We start from the raw sequence: 14,715 nt of genomic DNA, 5'->3' as shown, positions 1-14,715 counted from the left end.
CTTCGAGCTTTCGCTTTCAAAAAGCTTTGCAATATACGCGTGAGTATATAAGCAATGCCAAAGCCACCTCGCCAAAGAGTCGACGCCGCTTTTGAGTAGTGAAGAGCGGAGTGCTTTAAAGCAATGCTTCTTCCGCCAACAATGCCGTCATAAGTGAACAGACTTGTAGACTCGAACAGCCAATTACACTAAGAAAAAAACCACAGCAAAAAAACAATGAGCGTCGTGCACTGTTTGTAGGGTAGAAAGCAAAATTGCGTGAAGCATCTTAACTTGACTTTAGCGTTTGGCAACAATGTTGCATTTTTTCCTAATTTCTATTTTAGTGAAACGATGTTGTTTTCGGGTACTGCAGACGCCACCATGTCGCATTACTTGACGACAGATGTGGCACAAACGGCGGCTATTATTATTTCGAGTTCTGTGAAAGGTTTTCAAGTCGAAAGTTTTGCAAGTGAAATGAGAATGCAGAAATTAAATTACGATTTTTTTACATTAATGTTGTTAATCATTAAAATAAATTATACAATTTTTGATGTGTTTTTTGCATAAAATTATTTTTATTAATTATTTTTACGTATTAAGTCAAACTTTTTTTCTTTTAAAAGCTTAAATGTTCATGGCACTCATATTTTCCAAATTTTTTTCTTTATTTGCAGCAAGAATTCACCGACGATTGTGTGTTCAACGAGAACATGGAGCAGCACAACTACAACACCTATTCATCCACCTACAATTCGAATACGCGGCGCGTCTACTACTTGGCGCTGAATCGGCACGGCGAGCCGCGTAAGCTGCAGATACCGCCAACCCGCTCGCTTGGCAAACTAGCCACCTATACGAACGCCATCACCGAAACGGTGGAGGATGTACGCGTCGAACAGCTGATAGCGAAGAATTTCGGCGAGAATCGCATTAAGCACGGCATACGCCAACTCTGTGATACGGGCAAACCATTGGTCGACCTGATCGATAGCAAACACTTCAAAGCGCTCCCCAAGTGCAATCCAAATTCTAGTAATAACAATAGCGGTAGCAATAGTAATAGTAGTAGTAGTAGCAAAAAGAGTAGCAGCAGCAGCAGCAGCAGCAGAAGTAGTCTTATAGGTAGTGATAGTAATAGTCCTAGCGGTAGTAGTAGTATTAGCGGCCAAACAATGAACAACGTTCCTGCTGCCAATGAAAGAGGCGAGTCACAAAGCAGCGCAGTCACAAATAGCCATAGCAACCACAACGGTCGGGGTGGCCAGCGGGGCGCCAACACGTCCAACAGCTTGAGTAGTAGTATTAGCAATAGTCCGATGGCGAGTAATGACAGCCATACTAGCGGTAATAGTAGTCAGAGTGCGCCCAGCCATCAGAATCACAATGGTGGCGGCGGCAAGAAGAAGAAGAAGCGGCGAAAGTGCCGGCCGCACGAGAACGAGGAGGAGCACAATTGCCAAATGACTCCGCTAGCGCTACGCAAGCTCAATAATAAGAAGTGTCGAGAGCTGCAACAGCAGAGAAGGCAGCTTAAAGCGAAGGGCGAGGAAGTGCCACTTCTGCCACTGCCAGCGGAATGTAAGAAAAAGAAGAATAATGGCGGCGGCGGTGGCGGTGGCGGTGGCGTTAAGAAAAATCGCCAAAATCAAAACCAAAATGCTAATAACCGCAATAGCGTTGGCGGCGAAGGCGCAAATAACCGACGCGGCAAGAAGTTGAATTCGAATGGCCGACAAGCAGGTGGCGGTGGCATGGGCAATCGCAATGGCGGCGCAAACCGCAAGAAAGGACGTAATGGTGGCGTCCATGCGCAAAAGAAACTTAAAAAGCAGTCACCAGCAAAAACTACCGTCAGCACTACGCAAGCGTCCAGCAGCAGTACGCTTACCACGGCGGCTACCACGACTACAACGCGCCAGCATACCGATAGCACGACAATAGCGACGGCGCTATCAATGACGCCCACCACCACCGAACTTAGCAGCGCGGAAGTAGAAGAGAGTTTAGACCCGCGCGCTGAGGCGACAAGCGTGCGCGGCGAACGTGAGCGCGAACAACGCAATGTACGCTACACCAACTCAATGGAGGACGATGTGCTGCACGCGGGCGCGGCGGCGGCGGCGATAGCTGATAATGGTAATTCGCGCGAGGACTCAACGGAAGCGGAAGCCAGCGAGGAGGAAGAACACGTCGAGGACGCAGTCGGCCAGCTCAGTAGCGCGTCAGATGAAGATGACACCGACGACGACGCTGACGATATGTACGATGAAAGTGAGGAGAGCGCGGCGGCAGTGCCGCCTGCTTCATCGGCGGCTGCAACCGCAACACTGGCAACGAGCGGTAGCAAAGCGGCAATGACGCGTGCGCAGTTACTCGGCGATGCAGACGATTTTCTATACTACGATCAATTGGATTTGTGAGTGTCAAAATTTATCTTAACAACTACATTCAAATCTAAATTGTATGCTAATCCACACTACCACACCTCCTACACAACCACACACCCACACAACCAATCAACCACCCATCCACCCTAAACAAGTCCATTCAACCGCAATACACCTACACAAACACATCCTTTGTCAATCCATTGCTTCCTTTTATGCTCTCAAAAATAAGTTTCATTCAAAATTCGTTTGCTTAACCATATTTTTTTTTTATTAAAATTATGTTTGGTTTTAGTTTTATACATTTTGGATGGTTGATTAAACAAAACTAGCGTTTAACGCGTGAAAGAATGTTTAACAAAAATATTTTCAAAATTTTGTTTGGTTTTTGTTTTTGCTAATTTGGTCTAACTAAACATTGAAAAGTTGTATTTTCAAAATTTCTCTAAATATTTTTCTAATTTTGGTTACTAGCTACTTTGTTTTTGTTTAGACGATTTGGCATTAAATTTGGGAATGTTTTTTTTTTTGTATTTTTTCCAAATTTTATTATTTTGTTATATTTGGTATTTGCCAAAGTGTGAAACATTGCTCTCGAAAAATAGGAATTTTGGTTAGATTTTTGTTTGAAAAAAAATCTTGCTTGCATTCTAAAAGCAAAAGAAAAACGCGCGTGTGTAAATTGTAAGGATGGACTGAAGAAGAGTCTTATATGGCGCAATTAAAGAATTGTACAAAGATAATCGCTACTTCTTATTTAAGGCATTTATTTATAATATACACACACAAGTACACACAAACATATTGTAAATTGAAACATTAAACAGAATGAAAGACTATTTTTATAAGTGAAATAGAAATGAAGAAAGGCGATAAGTGAATTTGCAGCAAAAAACGGAGTTTGTAAAATTATATATACTTAATAAATAACTGTAAACGAGAGAGTGCATATTCACACACACACACATATATATACATGAATGCACCAGCAAGTCTATGCGTATGCGCACACGCACACACAAGCGCAGCAGCAGCAAAAGCAATATCCGGCCTTCAGAAACGCATGCAACCCACCTGCAAACATCACTCATCACACATCCATCAAGACAAAAATACACATACGAATAATTTTACAATTGATACATATATATTTATATACATACATATTTACGGGCTTGTAAGTAAATCTCTATACATAATATAAGGATGTGTGGCGGTCAGACAATTTCTTATATTCAAAACGCGAAAAAAATAAATTTAGGTTTTACAGAGCTTTGAGCTTTCCTCAAGTGTAAGTTTTTAAACAATTGAAGCTTTTAAAAGCACTTTTTATAATCTTTCCAATATAATTTCTTACCAGCGAATTTATTGAAAAAAGCTTAAAAAGCTTTGAGCTTTCCTCAAGTGAAAGTTTTTAAATAATTGAAGCTTTCAAAAGCACATTTTATTAATTTTCCGATCCAATTTTTAAGCAGTGCATTTATTGATTGAATACATACAGGTTCTACTTACAAAGCTACGAGCTTTCTTCAAGCGAAGGTTTTAAAATTAATTAGAGCTTTTAAAAACACTTTTTATAAATTTGCAGATCTATTTTTTTAGCAGTGAATTTGTTGAATAAGTACGTACAGGTTCTGCTTACAAAACTTTAAGCTTTTTTCAAGGGAAAGTTTTTAAATAATTTAAGCTTCGAAATGCCTTTTTAAATATTTATAACTTTTTTTATATACATCTTTTAGTAGTGATTTTATCGGTCAATATGCTTTTTTTTCTAGTTTGAGGCGTAAAAAGCTCATTTTCTAAGTTTTTTCATACTTTTGTATAAAAAGTTTCGAAACTCAACTTTTAACATTTTCAAAACATTAACAGTTTTGAACCGAATGTTTGGAGATAATTTTTCATAAGTTTCAGTTAAAAATTATTAATTTTTGTAGCAAAAATGCTTTGCCTTAAAACGCAACTTACCTTCTTTTTATTTGTTCAAAGAGTTTTAATAATTTATTTGTATTGAAAAGCTTCAGTCCAATCTCAGCGTAAGCAAACTGTTTTATACTACACGTATAATATATTTTCTTTTTTAAATAAGAGATTATATAACAATTAGACGAGTTCGAAATAAGTAAGTGTAAGCCTTGTGAGCTTTAAGAAAATTTTTTGTTTATTTGTAGAATCAAATACAAAAAATATATTAAAAATCCTTTTATATAACGAACCCTTTTAATATTGCTTATTTACATATTAACAAAATAATTAAAATATGAAAAATAAATATTTACAAACTTGAATATTTTCGTAAAAGTTAAAAATTTTTTTTGGCTTGCAAAAGTTCATTTGGTACAATTTTTTTTAACTGTGTACTTGTTTTTTATGAAATTGTAGAACAAACACCAAATCTGTAAATCAACACTTCCATATTTTCAAAAAAAAAATTAAAAAAAAACAACTTTGGAAAATTTTTAATATTTAAAAAATCCTATTTTTGAAGAAAATGCTAAAAATCTACATTAATTGAAAAAAAATAGCGAATCAGCTTTAAGCAAACCCACCACACATCAATCCTTTTCAAACAAAATTGTTAATAAAAAGTTTTGAAAATTTAAAAATTTTCATTTTTGATGAAAATACTAAAAATATAAAGCAAGCTTCCTTTCACACATCCATAATAATACAAAAAAAAATTTGATAAAAAATATTTGATAAAAAAAATTTTATTTCAAAAAATTCTGAATTTGATAAAAATGCTAAAAAAAGCAGCACATCAATATAAAGCAAGCTTCCTTCCACACATCCATAATAATACAAAAAAAATTAGATAAAAAAATTTGATAAAAAATATTTGATAAAAAAAATTGTATTTCAAAAAATTCTGAATTTAATGAAAATGCTAAAAAACAGCACATCAATACAAAGCAAGCCTCCACTCATACATTATTTGCAAAAAAAAATTGAAAAAAAAAAATGTTTGAAAATTTAAAATAGTTTTGCTCAACATAAATCAAGCCACCGCACACCCCTAATTTTCAAAAAAAGATAAAAATTATCCAAAAAATATTTGAAAATTAAAAAAAAATTTGATCAACATAAATCCAGCCAATACACATCCATGAGTTTCAAAAACAAATTTTGATTAAAAAAAAAATTGAAAATTGCAAAAATTTTGATAGACAAAAAGCAAAATCACATTCATAATTTTCAAACAAAAAATTTTAATAGAAAAATTCTCAATTTGTTGAAAATGTTAAAATGATTTTTCGAAAACAAAAATATATTGTATGTATATGTAAACTCTTTGAAGCGCACTGTACATAAATTTCACCACCACAAACACACACGCATACACACAAAAACACATACTCATAGCACATAGTTTAATGAAACAATAAGAAAGAGAAGTTTAAAATTAAAAAAATAACGTTGAAAAACTGAAATATCAATAAGCAAATGCATAAGAAACCTCGCTGCCTCTCAGTAAGTAATTTAAATAGTTAAAAAAGCAATGTAAATAAAAAGTAAAAACAACAAAAAAATAAAATATAAAATGAACGAATGAAACGAAAATCGAAATGCGAAATGCGAATGAAAACAGTACTAAAAAAACAAAAAAAACAAAAAAAAAATGCAATGAAAAATGCTCAAATATGCGCCTTCAAAGAAACTAGTATTAAGTTGAATGAAAATTTTTATGAAAACAAAAACAAAAGCAATATATTTAGACGAAAGAGCGGTGTAAAAGCCCAATTGCAGCACATCTCAGCCTGAATTGAATACTGCGTACTGAGAATGAAATGCTAAGCCACTTAACTCAGCTATGATTAATTTATTGCTACTTGAATATTTATTTAAAAAATAGTAATTTCTAATTTACAGTTATTTAGTTTTTGCGTTTAAGTTTTGTTTGCTGTGCGACTAACAATGCCAATAGGTTTTTATTATATTTTTATTATGAAAAGTTAAAGCTATTAACAATTCACACATACACACACACACGCACACAAACACTTATACTTACATACACCTACACACATTTATGAATAATAACTAGCTGTTAATTAATTTACTTGTAATTTATAATGAAATCATTAAGTGTAAGAGTTTAATTTAAATGAATTTTTATTTTTAATTTATTTAATTTCAATTGTTTAGTTTGTAAATTTGTAAAGATTGTGAGAAAGCAATGCATACGAAATTACATGTAAACAGTCAGTGGCGAGAGTGGTCCGAGCTGAGGATGTAAAGCGAGTGCAAGCAACAGCAAACGGCCATTTTAATAGAAGAGCCACGACAACACACTTGCAAACAAACACGAATGAAAAACAAAAAAAAAAACGTTTTCTTTAATGAAAATTTGTAAAAAGCGTTATTCTTAAGTTATGCTCTTTTTAATTTTAATTATGAATGAACACTACTTAATAATTAATAATTAACAATAAAAAATTAATAATATTTAATTAATACAAATAAGAATGATAATGATGATGCTGATAATGGTAATACCGAAAATCAAACTGAAAATAGAACAACAAAAAATTAAACAAAAATAAATGGAATACATACAAATAAAGCAATTTCGTTAAAGATTTATTTAATTTCGCAATGAAATGCGAGGTGTCTTGCATGCCATATATTTTACAGTTAATTACTTACGTTTTTTATTTCAAAACTAGTTTCCTTACAGTTGCATGCATGTTAAGTTGTTTTGTAGCAAATGAAATTTTATATAAAAATGAGAAAGAAAAACAATAATTGGCTATAAAAATAACGAATAAATTAAAAAAATTTAAATAAATTTTTTTAAATAATAACAAAGCAGAGAGCACAAGCGAGAACTGCGTACCTTAGATGCAAGGAAGTCCACAAATAATTAGTAATGTCGTAGGCATAACTTTTTACCACAGGCAGTAACACTTAGCAATATGCATTCCATTGTGTGTATAACAGCGGCACTAAGGGGAAGGCGGCGGTGCAGATCGCAAGTGTTTTTACAATTTTATGTCTTTTTAAGCTTTTAACGGTGATTGTGTGTGTTAATGGAGTATAGCAAAGGACCTGGCCGAATAATATAGTTACATGTTTTATTTACAAGCGAGCTACTACAAAATTTCTACCCAAATTGAAAAGATATGAAGATATTGCGCAACATGTTGCTGGCAACATTTTTGTTTTTATAAATTATGTTGAAAGCTAACTTATAATTAATAATATTTATTAAAATTCCACGTAAATTTGAGGAATTAAAAATGTTAAGCAACATGTTGCTGGCAACATTTTTTGTTTTTCAACAAAATATTTTGCAGGCTAACTCAAAATTAATAATAATAGTTAAATTTCCGCGTCTGAATCTGAGGAAATAAAAATTTAGAGCAACATGTTGCTGTCAACATTTTTTGATTTCAAATCTTTTGAAAGTTAATTTATGTATAATTAATAATAATAATTAATGGAAATGAAGATGTTGCGCAACATGTTGCTGGCAATATTTTTTGGAATTAAAAAATATTTTGAAAACTTTACTTAAATAATTAATATTAATTTATAGAAGTAAGAATGTTTCGCAACATGATCCCGGAAAATTGAAAAAACTGACAACATGTCGCTGACAGTCTTTTTTGCTTTTAAAGAATATTTTGAAAAATTGCTTGTACATAGTGTGTTAATAATTAAAAGAACTGGTAACAATAAATAATGAATAAAAATAATAAATGGAAATCATAAGCAACATATTGCTGTGGCGCACTTGTTTCTTAGCTGCATTTTTTGATAGTAAAAACTGTTCTGAAAACTAAATAATTAATAATAATTAATAGAAATAAAGATGTTGCGCAATATGTTGCTGGCAACATTTTTTATTTAAAAAAATATTTTGAAAACATGCTTGCAATTTAATTATTACGCATTTTTAGAAAAAAATTTCATATTTGTCAACATTCTGCTATGCAAAAAATATCCAAATTTGTATTTAAAATTATGTGGCGCCATTTCTTTGCATAATAACTTTACCACTAAAAAATTTTATTTAACCAAATATCAAAAAATCCCAATGTGACACTAATTAGCTCGATAAATCTTTATCTCGCAACATGTTGCTAAAGAAAAGTTATGCAACAAATAGTATATGCAAATTTCTGAAACTCTATTTCAATAGTGTTAACTATATTACAAACTTTTACAAGCCGCACAACATGTTGTCTTAAAAAAATGTTTCAATGAAAAATTGTGTTGAAACATACTTCCTATAAAAAAATGTTGCTATAAAAAGGTTTCTTTAAAAAAAATTTGCTGTAAAGAAATGTAGATATAAAAAATGGTGTTATAAAAATTTTTGTTATTAAAAATGTTGCTATAAAAATGTAGCCTTAATCACATGTTTTAAAGCAACCTTTTATAGCAAACATTTTTAATAAAAATTTTTTATAGCAACATTTTTTATAGAAAATATTTTTTAGCAAAATTTTACGTTGCCTTTATCAAATTTTTTAAAGCAACCTTTTTATAGCAAACATTTTTATAGCAACATTTTTTATAGGAAATATTTTTTTAGCAAAATTTTATGTTGCTAAATTTAAATGTTGCTGTCAACAAAAAGTTCTGATATAATTTACAGTAATAATTACTAATACAGTATTTAGTAACTTTACGCCAAATGTTGCTAGCAAACTTTTTCAACAACATACACTGAAAAAAATTTATTTAATTTTGTTTTGAAGGAAATAGATGAAAACTGGTATTTTATTTTATGTATTAAAAAAATATTCCAAATATTTTCGCTAATTTCCTAGTAGACATTTACTGTTTGTAAAGCGTGGAAAACACCGTATTGCAGAGGTTCTTTGTTATGTTTAAAAATCTTTGAGTTGTATTTTTCGTAAAAAAATATTACTGCTATATTGTGTCCGATTTTGTAGCATTAACTGTTTGTTTCATAGCTTTGATGTGCATGTTTTTGCTTTTCTGCTTTTTGTCTTTTTGCTAAGGGTGCTTCAAGTATAATGACTTTTATTGAAATGGTAAGTTGCTTGTCAAGTTGCATTTTATTAATTTTTAATTTCTATGCATTTCATTTTATTTGTTCTTTTTCTGCTTTGCATGTGCTTACACATATTAACTTACTATATTTATGCCGTTATGTCTTTGTGACTACTTTGCACGCATGTTGTATTTCTCACAGTGTATGACAGACTATTTTTATACATTTTACTTATATTTTATTCATTATTCTTTCGTTATTTTTATTAAAATTAAAATTTACATTTCTCAAATAATTTGTATGCTTTGTTGTTGCTTTCAATAAGTTATTGCTTCATACTCCCGGCCACCCGAAACACATTGCTCAATTTCTCTCTTCTCTCGCCCACTTTTAGCCTGCCAATTGGTCTATGGAAATTATTTGCGTTGTACTGGCTGACACACTGGGCGCTACGACGACGAACGTAACGGTGATTGGCCAAAATTATAATAACAATTGGACAAGCTAAAATATATAGAGCAACGAAATTCTAAATTTACACATTTACCCAGCAAACACTTTCAAAAGTAGCGGAATTGTTGCTATTGTAGCGCTAACGTATGTTGTACCGATTACCCGCTACCCATTTGCATTGTCACCACTTACGCGTTTGTTGTTGTATTCATTGAAATTACTACAATTTATGATTACTCAAAGAAACTTAAAAGAAATTAGTCAACTTTGCATTCAAAAATTTAAAATCTTGAGAAATTTAGAAAAAAATAATCTCACGCCATTAAGAATAAATGCTCGCACATTTTCTATAAAATTTTCGTAATTTTTTCAGCCAAATTCGAAAAGCACGAAAATGCAAGCGATGCTAACGGTGAATTTATAAAATGAGCGTTTTAAGGTTAGCATAAAAAATGTTCATAAATACGCTCTACTTACCACATGGTACACATGAAGAAATAATAGTAAATTTAAAAAATAGTAATAATTGAAAATATATTTAAATTATAAAAAAGTAGAATATAAAATAATTAGAAATTAAAAAAATCTAATTTTAATCTTATATATGATGGTTCCTGCATATTAAAATACAAAAAAAGTAAATTTACCGTTACTTTAATTTAGTACTTAGCCATAGCTTCATTGTCTTAAGCATTTTGTAAATACTTCATACTCACATATATATTAAATAACCATTAGTTAAGCGCTAAATAATTACTTAAACAATGTTTCATAAACCTTCTAGTGTTAAACTAAAATTAATAATATTATTTGCGAAGAAGAAATAATTTTTTTTTACGCAAAAATGTTGCTGAAGATGTCTAAGGATGGTACACATAAAGCATACGAAGGATGATCCATTTCGAGGTTCCCTACTTTTTTAAAGAAAAAACACAGAAACTTCAAACTTAATGGGGAATGTTTACTATCATTTAAAAGAACATTCTTTGGCATTCATTTTTTGAAGATTATCTCTTTTAAATGTTGGCCGCGACTACGTCTTAGGGGGCCCATCTATTGAGTCCAATTTTCGATGACTCGTTCGAGCATTTCGACTGGTAGCTGACAAATGACACGCGTGATGTTTTACTCCAAGGCCTGAATCGTAGCGGGATTGTCCGCTTAGACTTTAGACTTTACATATCACGATAGGAAAAAGTCCAACAGAGTGATATCACACGATCTTGGCGCTCAATCGACCGTCCTAAAACGTTAAACTATCTGCTCACCGAAGTGTTCTCTCAATAAATCCACTGATTTACACGTTGTGTGAGAAGTGGTGCCGTCTTGTTGAAACCAAATGTCGTCCAGATCACGAATTTCAATTTCAGGCATCAAATTGTCGGTTATCATGGCGCGATAACGATCGCCATTGATGGTTACGTTCTCATCACCATCATTTTTTGAAGAAAAATGGACCAAGTATACCACCGACCCACAAACCACGCCAAACCGTTGTTTTTTTCTGGATGTAATGACAGCTTTTGAAACTCTTCAGGTTGCTCTTCGTCACAAATTAGACGATTACGCTTGTTTACATACCCATTGGACCAGAAAAGGACCTCAAAGCTGAACAAAATTTGTCTCGAACACGTCGGGTCTTCTTTGAACTTTTCAAGACTCCATAGAGCGAAGCGATGTCTCTTGTTTTCTACACTTTCAATTTAAGATCTCGACGTAAAATGCGCAACGTCGTTCCAAACGTCAATCCGAGTTGCTCCGAACGGCGCCGAATCGACTCTCCACGATCTTCGTATGCACTCACAGCTACGGCTGCTATATTTTCTACACTGCGTCCTGAACGTGGTCTAATGGGTCGAATATTATCCAACAAGGAATGCTGCGTCTCAAAATGTGTGATGGTGATGGGAATAGTACGCTCAGTAGGTTAATCATAAGTTGACCGCAGCGCATGAAACACATTCTTTACAGAACGTAAATTTTCGTAATAAAGTTGAATGATTTGTAAACGTTGCCCAGGCGTAAGTTTTTCCATGGTGAAATGCCAAACAATACTAAAAAAAATAACATGACAGCTTGAGTCGTTCACGTGTGATCTGTCAAAGGAACGGCCATTATAAAAGTAACTCTACTTGGATCATCCTTTATACATTATATATAAATGATCAGCGTGATCATTAGGAAACCCACGCCAATTCGTTATTCGAATAAATGCAAAAAGAACTGCTTCATGGGTTTCTTAACCTCAACATTTCCTTCTAATAAAAAATAAATTTCTTCCTCGCACTTAGCAACATATACTATACATATGTATGTATATCGACAAACACGTAAATTAGTAGAAAATAATATTTATTGTAATTAAGCAAGCGAAATAATCAAAATTCAACCATAAACAACAAGCATTAGTGTTTAGCGATAGTCTTAAGTAGAATTACCAAAACTACACAATTAAACATAAATCCTTCAAAAACATCCAACAATTAACATAGAAACATTTCTAGGCATATAAATTTAGATATAAATATCATTTCCTATTTATAAGTAGCCGCGAAATGTATAATTGAATTGATTGTTTAATTAAAACTAAATTAAGACTGAAGCAACAATCACTGCAACGAATATATGCAAATGATTTCGAAAATATATATACAAATCAACAACAAAAAAAATACGAAAAATACAAAAATAAAAAAATAAAAAAGAATAAAAACAAATAAACACGCATTTCTTTTCATTGACGCTTGGGATTTCGAATTAATTTTTCAACATTTACACGTTTCTGAAGTGATTTTCCATGGCAATCGATGGGCTGAATGTGGAATTCGTTTATTTACTTACAAGTGAAATGAAGTGAATTGTAACGAATCGGCAAAATATTTCACTTGCACCTCATGAATGTTTGCTGGACTTAGAAAGACCGCAACTTGTTTTTTGTAGGCAGCAGAGTAAGCAAATGGCTTGCATGTCAGATTTAATTGGCCCACATAAGCGTCTCAGCTGATTTCATAGCACGGTACTCGATATTCGAACAAGTGATTTACGTATGATTAAGGAATCGGCATTTCATGTGCGAGCTAAACGATTCAACGATGTAGCGGTAAGTAATGCTTGCGAAATGTACCAAAATAGTTCTATATATTTTGGGATCATTTTATACTTGAAAGCCGTCTATGCTATAAGTTAGTAACACCAAAACATCCACCCTAGTGTTTCGGCTCTATGAAACCGTACTCAAGCCAATAATGTTCTATGGTGTATTCGTCTGGTGGAGTGTGCTCAAAAATGTCCCATAAAAAGCTTGAACGTGTCTAAAGTGCGATTCTCATCGGCATCTCCGGTTCACTACGAACTCCACCAACAATTGCACTTAATGCAATTTTAAAAATTGCATCCGTGAAGATTGTCGGCGAGTGCTTTGCTCTAAGGCTCAGGGAAGCTGGGTTTATGAAGGGATTCAAACACGAACACGACGAAATTTTTTTCTCTTTCAATTGAATTCCTTAAAACTTCGATCGCAGAGGCCACTGTTGTCAGTCTTTTCTCTGCTCACATACTGACGATGGAGATGTCGCTGGAGAAGGGGCGATGTGAACTGTTTCACGGTTGAGTCGAAGTTAGGTGGGAAGATTGGAGAGAGAGAGTTTTCTGTCGGAATCTCTCTATCAATCTTTACTTAAGGCTACCAGACCACGGTGGTATTTTGCAGGCAGAAATGGCTGCTATCAAGGTGGCCGTGGTAGTACTACTGCGAAGGGTAGCCTCTTTTAGGAAGCATTATCTTCGACAGCAGAGCGGCAATACTTACTGTGGGTCAAAGCTAGTGAATTAGTATTTGTCCTTACTAGAAATATCATCAAGCAATTTCATCATCAGACTCGTTTGGGTGCCTGATCACAGCGGGATCGCTGACTACTGCAAAGCATTTGATCTAGCCAGAGTGGGCACATTGATCTCGCCGACATCGGAATGATACCCAATTGGATCTCCATTGGCGTCTTACGTTATAGTACCTAATGGACCTGGCTTGCGCTTAACAACCGCCAATTTCCAGCCTTTGCAAAAGTGATTTTACGGTAATCTTACCTTCGGTGAATCAGAAGACATAGCCGAAGCTGATGTTAGCTGTCTCAATAAATTTTTAATAGGTTCAAAGCGCTTTGTCGATCTGTATGGGACTTATAATTCAGTATAGAAGAGTTTTTAGCTAACACAACGAACCGACGTTCGAGGCTGCCCAAGTAAGATCCCTCTTACTATCGAACTCTTAACTAACTTTACCTAAGATAACAAATTTTTACAGATTTTCGGTGAATTGCAATAGTAATGAAGTCATATACTATAGATTGAATAATTATTGGTGACGTAATACTAGATAAAATATGTATTTGTAGGTATTACATACATGTATGATATGCATACATAAAGTGTACCGAAAAGTTGAGTTGTCTTTGAGTCCCCGTTTAGAGAAAGTTCATTGATGTAATACCGAAACCACGTGATATGTTTCTTCACATCCATAATCAATTTTCGGATTCATAGGTAGTTTAAAACTATATGAACTTGCTATAGTTTCGGTTACTAGCCTCAGTTCATCTGACCACCAAATTTAAATTATTTATGAATAAATGTCTCGCATTTGCGTGACATAATTGTAACCGGGTTCACAGCAACCAACAACACTAGCATTTCCATTCTAATGCATTCCAGTAAGTGTGGAATATCTTGTTTGACACCTGCCATTAACCCCTAAAAGTTTGCATTTACCGCATTGAGAGTCCTCCCAGCTCTTAGCTGACACGCCAAACAAATGCAAATTGCCTGAATGCCGCACTGACCTAGTCAGTTAGTTATTGCTTTTTTTTTTCAAACATATAAACACATCTAGGCCGATTGCGTTCAAAAAAAATTAAAAAACGAAAAGGT

At 33.3% G+C, this 14,715-nt stretch overlaps 1 protein-coding gene across 1 annotated transcript in view; it reads left to right on the top strand.

Moving 5' to 3' along the window:
* The window catches only part of LOC120782394 (bromodomain-containing protein DDB_G0270170), a 192,157-nt gene extending 185,423 nt beyond the window's left edge, over positions 1 to 6,734 (top strand). The window contains exons 5-6 of the mRNA XM_040114637.1: positions 660 to 2,401; positions 6,516 to 6,734. Of these exons, the coding sequence (XP_039970571.1) occupies positions 660 to 2,401; positions 6,516 to 6,522 (1,749 nt within the window). The 3' untranslated portion in view covers positions 6,523 to 6,734. The remainder of the gene's footprint in view (positions 1 to 659; positions 2,402 to 6,515) is intronic.
* Positions 6,735 to 14,715: the final 7,981 nt, after the last annotated feature.

This window comes from Bactrocera tryoni, chromosome 1, assembly GCF_016617805.1.
Source record: "Bactrocera tryoni isolate S06 chromosome 1, CSIRO_BtryS06_freeze2, whole genome shotgun sequence".
Taxonomy (NCBI): domain Eukaryota; kingdom Metazoa; phylum Arthropoda; class Insecta; order Diptera; family Tephritidae; genus Bactrocera; species Bactrocera tryoni.
Note: the sequence above shows the minus strand (reverse complement) of the source record. Positions and strands in the feature narration are given on the sequence as shown.